The following is a 17,988-nucleotide window of genomic DNA, read 5'->3' on the forward strand; positions in this document are numbered from 1 at the left end:
TTGGGTTTTACGGCGCACCAACACAATATAGGTTATATGGCGCCAAACAGGACCACAAATTTTGGTGTCACATCTCATTTACATCGAAATAAAAACCTGAGGTATGACCCATAAGTGACCTTGACTTTTGTGATAGGAACCTGGGGTTTTGTGTAACACTCCATCTCATCAAGGTAAACATTCATGCAAAATATAAACAATATTCCTGTATGCACAAAAAAGTTATGGCCCAAACAAGATCTGAAATGATCTTTGACCTCCATGTGTGACCTTGAACTTTGAGATAGTAACCTGGGCTTTGTGTGTGATACTCCATCTTCATTGAGGTAAACATTCATGCCAAATCTAAACAAGATTGTTCCATGCATGTCAAAGTTATTGTCTGGATCCAAAAATCTGGACGGATGGACACACACAAACACACTAGCTAACTGACATACATTGAACACTCATTTGTTTGACCAAGTATTTGATGTGCAGCACAAGTGATATAATTATTCGCATCAGAATGACTGCCCATATTTCACTGAACTGATAAAATTATTGGAACATGTTTATTATTTCGATTCTAACAGTGCAAATAATTCTTATTTTACAGTAAAAAAAATTTCAGCGTAATACGTCATTCAGGTCATATGCTGTTACAATTTACCCCCATGTTTATAAAGTGCTGCATAGCCAATGGGAACTTTAGATTTTTGGGTTTTTTTTGTTTTTCATCAGAAATTTCAGAACTATAATTTTATAAACTAGTACTCTAACATGATCTGCAGCAATTGCTATATAAACATATAGCGAAATCGCCTATACATGAATCTTACTAATAGATAAAATATAGCTGTTCAATTCCACCCTACAATTACAACCTGACTGTGAGAGTGCTAAGTAGTAGTAATTAAAATTAGTATAAATCTATATCAAATTTTCAGAAACAAACAATTTCTAACTGATGCATTTATTTGTTTATATTTTTACTGTAAGAAAATGTTTCAGCCTGTCTAGACAGTACCTTAAAATCATTGAATATATATCTGATCATGTACCTGTTTACAAATTCTGCATTGTAGGTATCACAAATGTCAACTAGATTCTACTTTGACAGTTAAAATAAATAATAATTCATGCTCCTATCTTCCAGACTAAAGTGTTTACACGTTTATATGCCGCAATGTTCTGGTGTGTATGTTGCAGTGTCATCATAGGTAACGTGTACTATTTTTAGAAACTGCGTAGAAAATATTTAAAATATCTTTTTCACACAGGTAACTACTTAATACTTTTATAAAAATTTACTGAATATGACAACACTCCGTTATGCAAAGCTTTCCATTTGTGAGGAGGATTTTATAATAGCATATGGCCAGCCGAATGACGTATAGAGCTAAAATGTAGTGCTGTAAAATGCAAAGAATTTGCGTGGTTAGAATAGAAATAATAAATATGTTCCAATAATTTTATCAGCTAATTCAATATGGCAGTCGTTCGGATGTGAATATAAAATAACTCGTGTTACGCACTCGTTATTTAATTATTGCGCATCTGAACTCTTGTCCATATTTTATAAAGTTAAACTGATAAAATATTATAAGGACGTATTTATCATTTCTTAAGTCTAACACCTCGCAAACTAATTATGAACAGAATCATCAATTTTTGTTATTTGAACCAGTGTTACTAGCTTAACATTGTATGACGTCGCATCATTATTACATCATACTCTATGTCATACTTTTATGTCACTGCTGAATCATAACTGAGCCAATTTGCTCGTAGAGATCAAAACTTCTTTTACAACCCTGCACATAAGTCAGTACAACATTTTATAATAATCATCTTTTTGAAATGGAGCTGGAATAATTTGTATGTGACAGAACAGATGTAGAATCTCTTATGCTACAATCGTAGGGGTAACATGTATCAAAATCGTATTTTATCAATGACTCATATATAGGCTGTTATCTATATCTTTATATAGCAATTAATGCAAATGGTGTTTCAATAATAATTTTATCCCTCTATCATATAGATGTCCGCTTTAAATCTGACCATCTAAAGAAGTATAATTTTCTTTTAAGCTGTAAGTTCAGTCCTAGCTAAATCTTTTAAATGAATATCTTAATCTGTGTGCTTAGCATCCATATAACTTAATGTCTTATTGTGAGTTTTAAAACACATGATCAAAACTAAACAATATTGTCAAAAACATGTTACAGTATGTGTACACACAATATTTCTATATCCTGATGACATGGTTTATATGATGTCACTTATCTACAAACAGGTTCTATGAAAAAATTGACTGGATGAAAAATTTTGTCAATGTCGGGTGTCTATTGATAAATTAAAGCATTGGTATAATTAAAGAAATTAATACTTGATTGCCTGGAGCGATTACGGAATAATTGCCCTAAAAATGAATAATGTCCTTCGGGCCTACTGCTCTAAGATCTTTAGGTAAGTATTTCAAAATTGTGCAAGGCAATTTTCCAAAATTTATTATTTATTTGTGCAAGGCAATTTAGTATTAACCGCTAATTATCAATAAGAAGTCACAGTGAATATCTTAGTTTAAACTGAAACTATTTGTAAAATGTCTGTTTTTTATACAATGAATATCAGCCAAGTCAAACATTACAAACATTACAACCTGAAATACAAGAAAGTGCCATGATATCACTATATTGCTCATCCAGCTATTGTGTTGCATGCTGCAGAACTGATATGAAGAATTTGCTTTAAATCAGAAGAATCACAGTACATGATATGCATGTGAATGTTATTTTTATAGCAATCATTACAGAATATGTGACTACTGTAGTGTATATATATTTGCAATTTATAATTATGATTCAATAAATATTGATATACTTAGATCAAAAACCAGATGCTAGGAAGCTAGCTGAAGCTAGTTGCATCTTACCATTTTAGATAGATTTGTAACAAGTTATTTAAAAAGTTCTTATCTGCATATACTATGTGTAAAATTTCTGACAAAATCATTCAAAAGAGTTCTCTTTTCACAAACAAGGAAACTTGATAAAATAACATCCATTTCACTTACTGTGGTAAATGTCTGAATTTAAATGTCACAAAAAAAAAATTTATGTTAAAATCTCAATTGTCAATCACAATGATATAGTTAACAGACTAAGATACATTCACAATTTACCACATTATTCAATAATTCCTGATGAGCATAGGATGCAGTTGACCCAACATGAACAGAAATCAAACATGAAAACAAGAAATTCAGTTCATAACGTACTTCCAACAAACAAAGAAGTCTAAACAATCTCAAAATAATAAGACACACAAGGATCATCATAATACACGTTTGAAGTAGATCCATAAAAATCATGAGCCAAACATGCTTCTTAATATCATCTGAGTGGAATAATCAAAAATGTTGTGGAAGTTTGGACAAGTGATTTATGTTGTTTTGGTCTTTGAATTGCCTTGTTTGTTTTCTTTGTTGTCTGCCGTGCCTCTTTATTCTTGCTCTGCCTTTTTCGTATTCTAAACTGAAAGCAAAATACATATAACTTAAAAGTAATTCATATAACTGAACACACAAAAACTCACTTGAGACACTTACTCTCCTTTTCATGGACAATTAAAATTCTTAAAAATTAAAAAAATCACTGTTGTTTGCTGGTTGTCTTCGCCAAAATTGAAACTCATTTGACTGGGAAACTATAACAAGTACACTTAGCACTGATATTTTCTGGAAGTGTTGCAAAATTCTAATCTGCAGTTTTCCTGGTGGCCTAATTTTTAATCATATCTCAGAAGCCACAATTTCATCATTTATCATTCAACCACAAAATATAACAAAATGCTAAAAAACCTTCCAAGAAAGTTTGGTTAAAATCAAACTCACAGGAGTCTGAATTTACTTTCATGGCATACAGACAAAAACAAAATCATACACATCTATATCCCCAAATATGAAAAGGTAAAAGATACTATGAACAATTACTAATTACTGAACAAGTGCTTTTGAGTTGCAAATAATCTGTATACCTTGGGAACTTTCGTTTCCTTTAGAATTAGTTCTCTAACTTCTGGGGGAATTACATCTTCGAAGTTGACATTTTGTGACTGCCTTGGTAAACAGTCTAGAAACCAAGGTTGATTTGCTGCGGAAATTCTTCCAGTTGTTTGCAGAACGTTAAAAAACCTCTCCCACTTTGATATTGTTCCCTGTTTCCTAAACAATGAATGTAAACATTCTATTTGTTTTGATTGTCTTTCAATATTGATATGGCTATAATCTGGTTTTATTGTTGTGAGCTGTCCATTTGGAATTGAAGTAAGAATATTCCCATTAAGTTCACACCATGGATCAATATTTTGTCCTTTAAAAAACACTTGAACTTCTTCATTTTTCTTTACAAATTTAAGTGTAACGGCTCTGAATGTTTTTCAATATCAGCAATATGAGGAGCTAGCCAGTTCTTCACATCAAACATGTGTAGAATTTCCTCAGGTTTTGGAAGCAGTGCAATTAGGTCATCCAATGTCTCTGCATCTGTAGTTCTTAGTTTCTCCGAAATTTTACTGAACGCTGCATCGACATCTTCATGTGTATGTCCAACATATAAGAAAGACAGATGAACCTTCAACAAAAAAATATTTTCTTAAAACAACACTTCTAAAACAGTGTAAGATGATACTTCAATACAACTCATTTAATTTTTTTTTCAACCTTACTCCAATATTAAGGTAGTACATGAAGTATTGCATGACAAAACAGGGTCAATACTAATTATCTCAACTGCTACATATTATAATATCATAATGCCAAATGTCGGTGCATGAATATTTAATTCATGGACCAAAAATTGGTAAGTAAAAATGGTAGCATAATTTCATAAAAAAGCAACTTAGAGTTATGAAACCTGTGCAGTGCAAGTCAATTTATCACAGTGAATAAATGTGTGAAGCTTCAATCCATTCACACAAGTATAAAACTTAGGCGACACTGACCAATGAGGTCTAGTTACAGCTCACTAGAAAATTTATGCTACATCAAATGACTAATCATCTTGCTATGCTGATTATTTTGATATTAATACATGCATCCAGAACCAGAGCATTGTGTGTTGTATCCAACACCTTAAGGATAACATGTTGTAATAGTCATACTTCATATCTTGTAACTGGATGGTAATAGTTAAATGAAATTTGGTCACTTTAAAGACATTCAAAACTAAAGCTGCTTTTGAGAAAAGCGAATGTCTCCCACAACTGCCCAATCATCTAAATAGCAAGTCAGTCTTTATATACTGTTTACTCGCTACAATTCAAGGGCTAGAACTTCAAAATGCCTGGACCGATTTGGCTCATTATTGAACTTGTCCGAGGTCTTATGGTCAAACACCTTTTGTTCAAGTTTGGTGAAGATTGGATGAGAAATGTTCAACTTAGAGTGCGGACAAGAGTAAAAAGGCTGATTTTTCGGTAATTCAAGGGCCGTAACTCCAAACTGCCTGGACCAATTTGACTAGTTATCGAACATGGATTTATATGACTCTGATACAAATATCAACAAGAGTTGTCACAGGAGTCAGCGCACTCCACTATTTCGATGCTGTATAGTGAAACTGGGCACTTTTGAGGAAACTGCAGTTGTCACTGGAGTGACTCCAATGGTGGATGAAGATATTGCACAAATAGCCCGAGTCAAAACTATAAGAGAGGTAAAGATAAAGTGTATCAAAACACTCTTTAGTTCTATTCTAAGCAAAAAGGGGGCATAATTCATTAAATATTGGTGCAAAAGTTATGCACCTTGTGTCACATGATGTGGGTGACAATGTGGAACAACTACTTCAAGTTTAAATTAAATATGTATTTCATAACAACTGAGATATAGTGAAAATGCATCAAAATTAACCTTAAATTCTAAGTAAAAGGGGGCTTAATTTATGAAAAAATTTGTGCCAGAGTTATGCACCTTGTGTCATATGATGTGGGTGATGATGTTGAACAATTATTTTAAGTTTGAATCTGATCCATTCACTAATAACAGAGATAGAGTGAAAGTGCCTCAAAATTTTAACCTGAAATTCTAAGTAAAAATGGGGAACAATACATGAAAAATTTGTGCCAGAGTTCAACGACCTTGTGTCATATGATGTGGGTAATGATGTTTAACAACTATTTTAAGTTTGAATCAAATCTATTCAGTAATAACAGAGATAGTGTGAAAGTTCATCAAAACTTTAACCCGAAATTCTAAGTAAAAAGGGGGAATAATTCATGAAAAAACAAGAGCTGTCTCCATAGGATGACACATGCCCCCGATGGCATTTTGAATGAATAGTTATGGCCGATGTTAGAGTTTAGGACCTTTGACCTACGGACCTGGGTCTTGCGCGCGACACGTCGTCTTACTGTGGTACACATTCATGCCCAATAACTTTAAAATCTATGCACGAATGACAAAGATATGGACCGGACACGCCCATCAATGCACTATCATGAAATATGACCTTTAACGTCTAAGTGTGACCTTGACCTTTGAGCTACGGACCTGGGTCTTGCGCAAGACACGTCGTCTTACTGTGGTACACATTCATGCCAAGTTATTTGATAATCCATCCATGGATGACAAAGATATGGACCGGACACGAATGCACTATCATGAAAAATGACCTTTAACGTCTAAGAGTGACCTTGACCTTTGAGCTACGGACCTGGGTCTTGCGCAAGACAAGTCGTCTTACTGTGGTACCCAAGATATTTGAAAATCCATCCATGGATGACAAAGATATGGACCGGACACGAATGCACTATCATGAAAAATGACCTTTAACGTCTAAGTGTGACCTTGACCTTTGAGCTACGGACCTGGGTCTTGCGCACGACACGTCGTCTTACTGTGGTACACATTCATGCCAAGTTATTTGAAAATCCATCCATGGATGACAAAGATATGGACCGGACACGAAAATTGCGGACAGACTGACAGACGGTTCAAAAATTATATGCCTCCCTTCGGGGGCATAAAAATGTGCCAGAATTATGCACGTTGCTTCATATGATGAGGGCGATGATGTTGAACAACTGTTTTAAGTCTGAATCAAATCCATTCAGTAATAACAGAGATAGAGTGAAAGTGCATCGAAACTTTAACCTGAAAATCTAAGTGAAAACAAGGAGCTGCGTTCAATAAACGCTTGATGCCCCCGGTGGCATCCTTGTCGATACAAAGCAACCTAAGTCCAAAATGAGGTCAAGGTCAAACTGAGGTCAGGTGATGTTTGAAGCTGAGGAATGGTCACAGGTTACATCTGTATTAGTATCAATTCAATCTTGTAAGCGGTATTGATGCTAGACGAAACGGTCCCATTTGGTTAACCAAGAGATGGCCCATATAAAGCAACCTAAGTCCAAAATGAGGTCAAGGTCAAACTGAGGTCAGGTGATGTTTGAAGATGAGGAATGGTCACAGGTTACATCTGTATTAGTATCAATTCATTCTTGTAAGCGGTATTGATGCTAGACAAACGGTCCCATTTGGTTAACCAAGAGATGGCCCATATAAAGCAACCTAAGTCCTAAATGAGGTCAAGGTCAAACTGAGGTCAGGTGATGTCTGAAGATGAGGAAAGGTCACAGGTTACATCTGCATTAGTATCAAGTCATTCTAGTAAGGGGTATTAATGCTAGACGAAACGGTCCCATTTGGTTAACCTCGTACAGACGGACGGACAGGACTATCAGTATATGCCTCCCGCATCAGTAGATGCCGGGGGCATAATGAAGGAATGAAATATTGGTACCAGAGTTATGGCCCTTAGGTCAGATGATTTGGGTGATTATGAGGAACAACTATTTTAAGTTTGAATCAAATCCATCAAGTAATTACAAAGATAAAAAGAAAAAGAAGAGAAAGTGTAATTAAGAAATGAAATGATTTTTTTCGGCGTTCATGCGAAATGAACGACAGAATAGGATCAGCAAATCCATTAGCGATTCATGTTTAATTTGCCAATCCTATTCTGTCGTTCATTTCGCATGAACACCGAAAAAAATAGTTTCATTTCTTATATTTACATCATATTTCCTTTCCATTTGTAAACAAGATGATATTATAAATTGCACATATTTTTTGGCATTTAACATTAAAATCAGCTTCCCGACCATTCTGTCCACCAGACAGAATAACTGCGACGTCATATAAGGAATGTTCTCCCTGACTATACATGGATGTCGTCAAAACAGCAATCGGTTATCACTAAGCAGCGATAACGTAAATTTCGCGCCTTTCCTTTTGCTGTTCATAGGAAATATGTGTTATAATTTCAATGGAAAAGAGTAGGGCGAATGTAAATATAAAAACTTTAACCAAGGTGGGGACGCGGAAAGATGCCGGCATCGGGTCGAGTAGGATAACTCTCCTTATATTTTGTATAGTCAAGCTAAAAAGAAATCTAAAATTCCCCGTAGGGAAAAGGAGAAAATTATTATTTTCAAGTTTTCTGGGGAGATAACTCATGAAAAACCAAAATTATCAGGGGAGGTAATCTAAAGGTAATTTTTGAGAACTTCTGTCACTATATAACTTGTTAATATGCACCTTATTTCTATTGACATTTTCAAAGCTTACATTATCAAGTTGTATGTATACGCTTTTCGTGAAATTGAGGCCTATTACAGGAAGTCTACCTTAACTTGTTATTGTAAATTACATTTGAATATCAGTTCATGCATTACAAAGGTATTGCCAAGACAAAATATACCACAATTATATAGCATCACACTGCATTGTCCAGACAGAAGCTTAATTGTCTGTCTTCATATTTTCAAGACAAAAGAGAAGATAAATGGACCCAACCAAATAGTACATATATATTGAACATACCTCATTAAATATTTTTTCTGCTACCAACAGCTCACAGAAAGCTAAAACATATCTGTTTTTATTCTCACGAGCGCAGTTATCTGCTTGGATATAGCATACTGGAGGTAGAGTGTTTTCCTGAAAGTGACATGTATTTTATAAATATTCACTACAATATCAGATCACTGTTGTTCTGACTGAAAATCTAGAACTACACTATGAGAAAAATACAGATTTACTGAACCTTCAGTCTGTTTGCTATGCACACAATTAGCATTGATAAGGAATGTTAAACTCTAAGTTTATACCAGACTCTGGTCTCTTTATAAGAATCCAACAGACCAAGTTTAATGAAGATTTATCAAGCTCTTCATCAAAAGATATTGTGCAAATGTAAAAAGTTGTTAGATTGGGGGTTTTATTACAAAATTATTTGCAAATTATGCAAGATTACGCTTTCATTTTTATTTAGACCTGGGAAACCAGATCAAGCTACTGAAAAATATATAACTTACATGCATTTGTGCAGTTCTCTTAAGGGTCTTCAGTATGATATTAATGGTAAGGTTTGGGTCATGTGGGTACTCGTTAACATCAACATAAGTATGAAAACCACCATGGCCGTGGTTGATGACTCCAGTTATATGGGTCTTTAGAAGATCTGCACCATTTATACTCTGAAATAATATATGAAGGAGTTATTTTTGTGCATCAACAGTTACATAAAGATTAAATAGAGAAAACAAAAGGGTCATGATGACCCTAGATTGGTCAGCTTTAACAGGCTAGAGAATGTGAAACTCTGAAAGCGAAATACATGTATGATCCAGGTGTTAAAAGTACCACAGGCAGTAGCAGTTGATTACATAATATTATATTAGTGTGATATTACTGAACTGTTCAAACACTATAATGCTTCTGAGGATAATAAGATGGTCATAGACCCTAAAGTGCTTGCCTGTGTACAAGGCTTCAAGTGTCTTTTTATAATGTAATGGTACAAGTAAAGAGTTAGGTTTCTTTCATATTAGCGTTTCAATATTATATACATGTCACATACATTTTTAACCTCAGGCAATAATTTTAACTATTCTAATAAATGGTAGATAGTACAACTCTGGTATTGCACGCTAAATAGCGTCAATATCATCAATTCAGAGAAGAAGACTTTCAAAGTTTCTTATATATAAGCCTATAGTAGGTACATGTCACACACAGGGATGTCGCCATTTTTGACCTTCCCAGTAGACTAATTATTTGGATATGTATGGTAGAATATCAGTAAAACCCTTATATCACATGCCAAATATCAAAGCTCTTACATCTGCGATTTGTAGTTATTTTATTCATATTTTTTGTGCATACTTATTCATAATTTGTGTGCACATGAACATTGCATACATTTCAATGTGCACTGCTTTATTGGCAAATTGTGTTTCTGGATGGTGGTAAAGTGCAACCAAGTTTGGTCCTTTTCTGACCAGTAATTGTAGAGGCAAAGACATTTAAGTAATATCGATGACAGACCATCTTTCTATACAACATAATATACTAAGAAACTTTGGTTGAGATGAGTTTAAAAGTATGATATAAACTTTTCTTGGACTGAAAATAAAAGAATCATTTACCTTAGGTTTACGCCCAGTGAAGTGTGGTAAATTTGTCTTGGCTGTAAAAAGAAAAGTTCATGATTAAAAAACCTGTAAAGGGAAATGTGACCTTTATATGAGGTTTCATGTATCTTTGCTTTATTCTAATTTCACTTCTATGCGGACTTGAATCTTCAATGTGAACAGATATCTTAAACTAGAACTACCACAAGACGTGATTGCTTTTGCAATGCCTTAAATTCAAATGTAGGATCTTAATCATCGGTTTAAATGACACAGACAGCACAAAAGGGAGGTAATCATAAAGTTGTTAAAGATATGATAAAAGTTATTGTGCCATTGCCATCTATTATTTAATCACTTTTATTTAATGACTCCTTATATCAATGGCTGTTCCATTGTTTGTGCTATACGACCATATATATTCAACACATGTTTACTGACTAAAGTGAAAAAATCTAAAATAAAACTATGTTTCTGATGTAATTTTTATAACATACTTATTGAATGGACTGCCGGTCAATAGTCTGAACTATTTTCCCCAGCCATTCAGACCTCAGACAAAAGTTTTGACTATTGACCAGCATGCTATTCAATATATGTTGAATTCCATAAGTGGAGGCAGGAATTTTCCAATTGAAGTAAAAAATAACTTTAATTATGCTGTGTTTACAAAGGAAATAATTTGTTCTTTAATATATTAATTGTTACTATTACAACACAATTTCTTTTTGTTATAACAAGTTTCCTTACACTGGTCCATGCCATCCACTATCAAGGACAGAAAACTTGCTGGGTTTTTTCTGCTAGCCTCTCTTTTACCATAATAGTACTTCCGTTCCATCCTACAATAAATAAAAATTAAGTAAAAATTAACTATGAACATACAAATTCAATTACAATGATGGCTAAATATTTGCTAACCTGAGTACTATTGCTACTAAGGATTTAGATAGTTTATTGTAAACCTCCTGTTAAATACTCTTCAACTGACTCCGTAGTACAGTGGTTAAAGCTCTGAATTGAATTTTTTTTTAAATTTTTGCAAACCTTTTCAACAGTATTTCAGTTATGTAAAGGCCTGTAGTTAACCTAATCGGTGTTCCTGGATTCTGTACCAGTACAAACTTGTTCTCTGAAAGTAACTGCCAACTTCCCCACATGAATCACAGGTGGAGAACAAATAATTTCAGACACAATGTGTTTTACAAAATCGTCACTGAGAACATAATAATTATGCTCTGCCCAGGGACTGAACTCGGGACTCTTTGAACCGTAGATCTGAACTGTCCCTATTGAGCTAAATGGGCAGGCTTTGGCTTGAGTTTGTACTTCACCTGTGAGAGCAATCTTTAAAATAGGACAAATTATGACTTCCGTGGCCAGGAAAAAAAACAACTATTTAGCGGTAACTCAAAACAGTGTTGCAGACTCAAATAAATGATTTGATATTGAAGAGTTTGACAGGGTCAGCTAGAAATTAAAAAAATTTAATGTCTTTTCTGAGAATTATATGTGCAGAGGGAAATGGGTATTACTTGACATCACTGACTATGAGTTCTAAAATGGTTCCTTTCTATAAGTTTCTTTGTATATCTCTCACAGCAACACATATTTACTTGCACACAACATTCAACTTACATTTGTCTCTCATTGTGTTCTTCCTTCAGTTGTCTGAATCTGGTTCTTGTCTCGACACATGTAGTCTTTTCAAGCTGTCTTTCCAGTGTCATACAAGTAGTGCATTTGGAAAAGGAGTTAGTCTGCAAATAAAAACATGCATTTCATTTCATTTCTATATATATATACCTTATTTCAATACATGAAATACATGATATATAAAGCACTACAATGTTGAATACCAACTGACCATTTTAAGAATAATCACATTAAATATGTATGGAAATGCCACTATCATCTAAATGTTTAATAAAAAAAATTCAAAAGAATTCAAAACTTTGCAATGAACTTAGTTTCATGAAAGTTGTGAGACACGGCCTGACATATGGCAAACAAATTTCATGAAGGTCCAGTAATTGTCTGTTTGCTCCAAATTCCACTGCAGATATATACTGATATGCTAAATTACAATTATAATTTTCTTAACAAAAAAGAACTTTGACACAGTGACCTATCTAGCTTTTTATCAAAGATAATCAAGTTTCAAACTTCAAAATTTTGTTAAAATAACATTTATTTTATAATCTAGTTTGAGCAATTTGGAAAATAAGAGCTAAAGAGAAAAACACACACTTGATTTTTTTAATTATATCCAAATATTCCCTTAATTAATTCTAGATTCAAAAAATGATTGTTGTTATTGAATTTTTCTTTTAATTTCTTTAAATATTTTTTAATTCAAAAGATTTATCTAAGTTAACAAAATTAAAGGGATTTTATTATGTCACTTACATCAAAGTGTTGTTTTAGGTAATCATCCTATTAGGATCAATTTAAGACCAATTTAGGGGTTTAATGGTCTCTTGTATATTGGCACCCTGTTGAGACAGTGTGATTTTATGGTCTTCTGTGGCCACCTGCAGTTTGTAGGGGAGTGTTAGGACATGGTGTAATGAGACCTCAACAAGTCACTAATTAATTGTGTTGTTTTAAGGAAGGATTTTAATGCATTTTGTGGCCCTTTATTTTGCAGGTCTATGAAAACCTGTATTACAAGGTTATGAATCTGAAGAAAAGACCCTTATTCACTTACTTTTTTTAATATGTTACAGTCCAATTATGTGTAATGTCCATCCTCCAACATTTTACATGTGATTGATTGATATTAATGTTTTTCCAAGTTTTTCTTTCTACAAGTTTATACTCATTTGTCCTTTTAAATTCTGTTTATGAAAATAAAGTTCATGTTGCTAAAGATTCCCAATCTAATTTTGGTAACTTCTGTGTGTGAGAAGTACAAGATTCAAAATCAATGATAAGGCTTAAAATAAATGTTTGGCCCGATCCTTAAATGTTTTTATTGCCCTGGGAGAATTTTTGTTTTACTTTTTAACAAAAAATTGCAAAATTGCACTTTTTATGCTTTATTTATGGTCAGTGACGTTAGAAACAACTTAATGATGCTCAAAAGGGTAGAAACAACTTAATGATGCTCAAAAGGCATAACCCCTTATTTGTATTACTTTTTGACACAAAAATAGTTTCCAAAAAGACCCATTTAATAAATAAAAAAAAAAACACCCATCTACCTACCCTATCTTTTTTTAGCATGTTACCGAAAACAGCCAATATTTATACCTAAAGGCCCATTACGGTACAGATAACTTTTACACTTGGGTCAATATTTCAAAAATTTACACAGTTCATGGATTCCTACTGTTAATCATTTCATCATTTGAAATGAAAATAATATTTGAATTTTGCAAGTTTTATAATACTTGAATAAATTTATGGAAGAGGGATAGACATAATAGACATTTCCGATCATTTCGTAACAAATAATTTTGAAGAAATATTGAACCATATAAAAAGGCATTAAAAATGTTTGTTACCGGTGTAACAGTCAGTTTTTTACCCAGGGTACATTTTCCCCAATTGCAACTAGTTACTTGATCATTCTTATAGTCAATTCTCCCCACCCCCTCGTCAATTTCCTGGCTAGTCAATTATTTCCCCTGTTGGTTATTCTTAACTAGCCTGATTTTTTTTTATTTCAGATAGTCAGTTTTCAATGAAATTTCATTTAAAATAAGAAATATGTTTTGTGTAAATTAAAGAAATGGTTTCAAATGAACTTAATTCAGTTTCAGTTATATTTTTCAAATCAGTGGTCTTTTTCCTGTTTCAGTTTCTTCTAAGGTAAGGAAATCACTGCTGGTCAGTTCTATTCCCACCTAGCCAGTACTTGACCAGTTCTTTCCCCCCTAGCCATTATTTGAAATGTCAGGTAGTTTATACGAATTTATTTAATCTCGATTGTGGAGAAAGCTTAAAGCTTATTTGAACCACTCTCGAGTCCGCTTCCTGGAAAAACCAGTACTGGTGTCATATGAGAAGTCATGGTCATGACCCCAGTGGGGCTCAAACCCACGACCCCTGGACTGAGCAGCCGACACCTTAACCACTAGACCACCGCTCTCCTATGTCAGATAGGGGAAGTAAATCGACCAGTCAGTTCTTTCTCCCTTTGCAAAAAGGGGAAGAAATTAATTAACCTTTCAGTTCTTTCCACATGTCATGTGAGTAAAGAAACTGACTGGCCTGTCCTTTTCCCCCAGCCAGTACTTGACCCGTTAGGTGGTGGAAGAAACTGACCGGTCAGTTCTTCCCCGCTTGCCAATATATCGTAACACGACTTGTAGGTTCGAACCCATAGCCACTACCTTTCAAGTACCTGCTATTTCCACATAGGTAAAATCACAAGAGTCTGAAATTCTATCAATTTAATAGACGTCTATTAAAATATCAGGGGTTTAAGTTTGTGCAGTGGGGGCTTTATTTATGTCAATTATTTTCTTAGGAAAAAATGGAGCTGAAATATGATAATTTGTCCAGCTACTGCTTCCGAACCAGTAGATCTTATCATCTAGATCTATACACAATTACACCAAAATGTGTTTGGAAATAAATATAAATATATCACTGCTTGAAGACTGCTATAGACACTGAACATTTTAAAAATTGACCCAATGCATTTTTCCCTGACTTTTATAAATATTCATTTCTCAATGACCATTAGAATTATCAAGATTTCCTGACAATTCCCTGACTTTTTAAGGCAAGTGGCAAACCTGGTAAGCCTGTCAAAATTAATGTCCTTGCATGCCCTTGGTTCGATCTGAGAGAAAAAGCCATGTTTGTCTCATAGGGGTTTGGCTCATGCCTAGGTCCAGGCCCTACCCTATAAGAAAGTGTTTCTTATAGGGTAGGGCCTGGACCTAAACATGAGCCGAACCCCTGTGGTTTCTCTAACATAACTTTTTCCTACTTTCCAATCGAAAGAAAATAGATTTATTTAGATCTTGATCTAAGTAAGTTACTTAGAATCTAGTTATCTAGAGTCATCTATCCTAGAACTAGTAGAAGTAGAATCTGTGTCGGACAGGAAAGAATTTTCATTTAAAGTTGAATGTTTTGAAAAAATAGGCACTTTCCTTCTGGTAACTAGATCTAGTAAGTTAAAATCCGCGCCTATTTCCTAAACTCTTAAGCAAAGTCAGTGAGCCATCAAAACTAAATCTAAAAGATATTATAAAATGTACTTACTATTAACGTCACGATGAAGACCAAACTTCTGTATTTCGTGTTGGACATGTTGATAGCGCTGTGCATACGTGTACCCGAATGAAATGTCACCATGACACCGTGTAAAAAAGAAGCTGACAGTGGACGAGTCTATTTATAGAACACACGCCTGATATGGGGGTGGCAGGTAAAGGAACAATTAATTTTATTTTGATATTCGTATTTAATATAATTACGGTAAGTTTTAATAAAAAAAATCATATAAATATTGTGAATAATTTGGTATAATTTATTTAACATCTTAACAACCAGTTTCCATTCTGAAGCAGTGAAAATTAATTTTAATTCCGGAAGAACCCAAATTCCCCATATGCGATATTGGAACCGTCCAGTAACTGGCGTGTACCGTCACAACGCGCCTTGTTTCCGAATAAGAAAGTCGTATATATCTAGATCTACACAAAGTTTTGTCATCATGGAGTCGTGGTATTTCAGCTTAGACGAGAATTCAATGAATGTTATTGTTGAAGGTGAAGATCGAGGTCAAGTGAAGACACTAGAAGCTTCGAAGAAAGTCGGGATGCAATATATACGGTTTTATCACATGTTTGACGTCGCGGGAGTGTAATAAAGCCATTAAATAAAAATGATAATACACTAGTGTAATAAAGCTTTGACGTCGACGTCATTTACAGTATATGAGACGTTGGTCAAATTGATTTGTTTATATAGTAAAAGAAAGTAGATTTGTTGATGTTCCGACAGGAAAGGATAACATGTGATAAAAAGAATATTACATTTGTGACTTTCCAGATTGAATTTATTAAACTCGTTGAATAAAATTGATAAAATGCTCGGCAGAGCCTCGCATTTTATCATTTTATTCAACTCGTTTAATAAATTCAATATGAAAAGGCACTCATGTAATATCCTCTATTTAAAATTGGAGTTGTTGGGCGAACTTAAAATATTTAAAATGTCACTGAAGTAGTATCGGCATGATATTTTATGGTATGGCCCGGGCTATTTTGTGGAAAGGGATATTTTACTAGTTTGTTTAACAGTTGAATATGTCACCTTCATACACAAAATTTACTCCCGAAATTGGTTATTCATTTATGATGTGAATAAAACATATTGAATGATTTTAGATAATAGAAGAATTTCAAGGTTTGGTACAAAGCTAGACTAATTAATTGATCATTAGCAATATTAAATATACTTAAATTGAAACAATGTTGATCAATTGAATTCATTGATTTTGTTTACTGGTTACCATTACAAATATTATATAATACTAGTATGGAGTTAAGCAAAACTATTCAACCCAGATTTGTGGTATTTCCCAAGTTACTTTTCCGCCATGTTTACAAGGAATAAAATTGGTTCAATCCTGTGCAGGATTTGTAAATAGTAAATTGCATAGCTACAGTGATATATTAATGGATCGCGATAATTTCATTTTAAAGGTACTCGGTAAAATCCAAAAACAGGTAAAGCAAGTGTGTTATCCGATAAGTGGTATTAATTTGTATATTGTAGTATTCTTAACTCTAAATAGGATCCTTTATTCCAAAACAGATTTGTAGTCTAGTGGATAGTGTGTCGGACATCTATTCTTTTTATGTTTGTATGGTGTAGGTTCGAGCCCTTCTTTTTTTTAAATGATTTTTACTTATTCTATTTGGAGGTTTTTGCTTATATCGTCTTTTGTATTTTTCGTTCATTCATTTTATTTATGTATTTGTTTAATTATTATTGCAATGTATATAGATTCAATGTCTATTCTAATAAGAGATCCTCTGAAAAATTTCAATAAGTACTCAGTATAAGTGCACGAGAAAATCATGATATAAATAGTTTTACATGAATTCCTTCTCCAGGTAAAAAACATGCTGGAAAAATAAAAAAAACGTAGCTCGTCCTGTATTCTATTCGAACCAGCACCGTTAGCTTACAAATCATACGTGTTAACCACTAGACCACACCGCAACTTGCATTGGTTTTGCGATATAAGATATTTGTCATATAATGTGTCCACCTGATTCCCTATTTCATTGTTATGGGTTAATCCAGTATTAGTAAATAAAGGCCACAGTTATCGCGTTTTGTTAATACTTCCTGTTTAAAAAAAACGTTTAAATGAAATACCGTTGTAGTACTGGAGCGAAATGTGTAAACAAACATGTCGAATTATTTATGTACTTCACTATGATATCAATGACGGGTAGTCAAAACATAATGACATTTAATATCCTCATGATTTTTGATGGCCTAGGGCAAGATTGTTTTACTCTACTCTTCACATCACCGATGAGATAT

At 33.6% G+C, this 17,988-nt stretch overlaps 2 protein-coding genes across 4 annotated transcripts in view; both read right to left on the minus strand.

The window, feature by feature from the left end:
- LOC123561547 (uncharacterized) overlaps positions 1-17,988 on the minus strand; it is a 57,715-nt gene that overhangs the window by 16,233 nt on the left and 23,494 nt on the right. The window lies entirely within an intron of this gene.
- On the minus strand, positions 2,478-12,227 carry LOC123565970 (uncharacterized). The gene is made up of 7 exons (XM_053525376.1): positions 12,103-12,227; positions 11,215-11,306; positions 10,480-10,520; positions 9,367-9,528; positions 8,873-8,989; positions 4,024-4,619; positions 2,478-3,521 (listed from the first exon to the last, which is right to left on the minus strand). Exons 1-6 carry the CDS (start codon positions 12,192-12,194, stop codon positions 4,392-4,394), a joined length of 732 nt encoding a protein of 243 aa, XP_053381351.1. The 5' UTR covers positions 12,195-12,227; the 3' UTR covers positions 2,478-3,521; positions 4,024-4,391.

Source organism: Mercenaria mercenaria, chromosome 15 (assembly GCF_021730395.1).
Source record: "Mercenaria mercenaria strain notata chromosome 15, MADL_Memer_1, whole genome shotgun sequence".
NCBI classification, from domain to species: domain Eukaryota; kingdom Metazoa; phylum Mollusca; class Bivalvia; order Venerida; family Veneridae; genus Mercenaria; species Mercenaria mercenaria.

Bases quoted from the DNA above. Each gene is read 5' to 3' on its own strand.
- LOC123565970 (XM_053525376.1), bottom strand. From the start codon at position 12,194: ATGACACTGGAAAGACAGCTTGAAAAGACTACATGTGTCGAGACAAGA. The intron at 9,529-10,479 runs GTAAATGATTCT...ATATTATTTCAG, and splicing joins TCACTGGGCGTAAACCTAAG to AGTATAAATGGTGCAGATCT. The intron at 4,620-8,872 runs GTATGTTCAATA...TTTTTGTTGAAG, and splicing joins CAGAAAAAATATTTAATGAG to GTTCATCTGTCTTTCTTATA.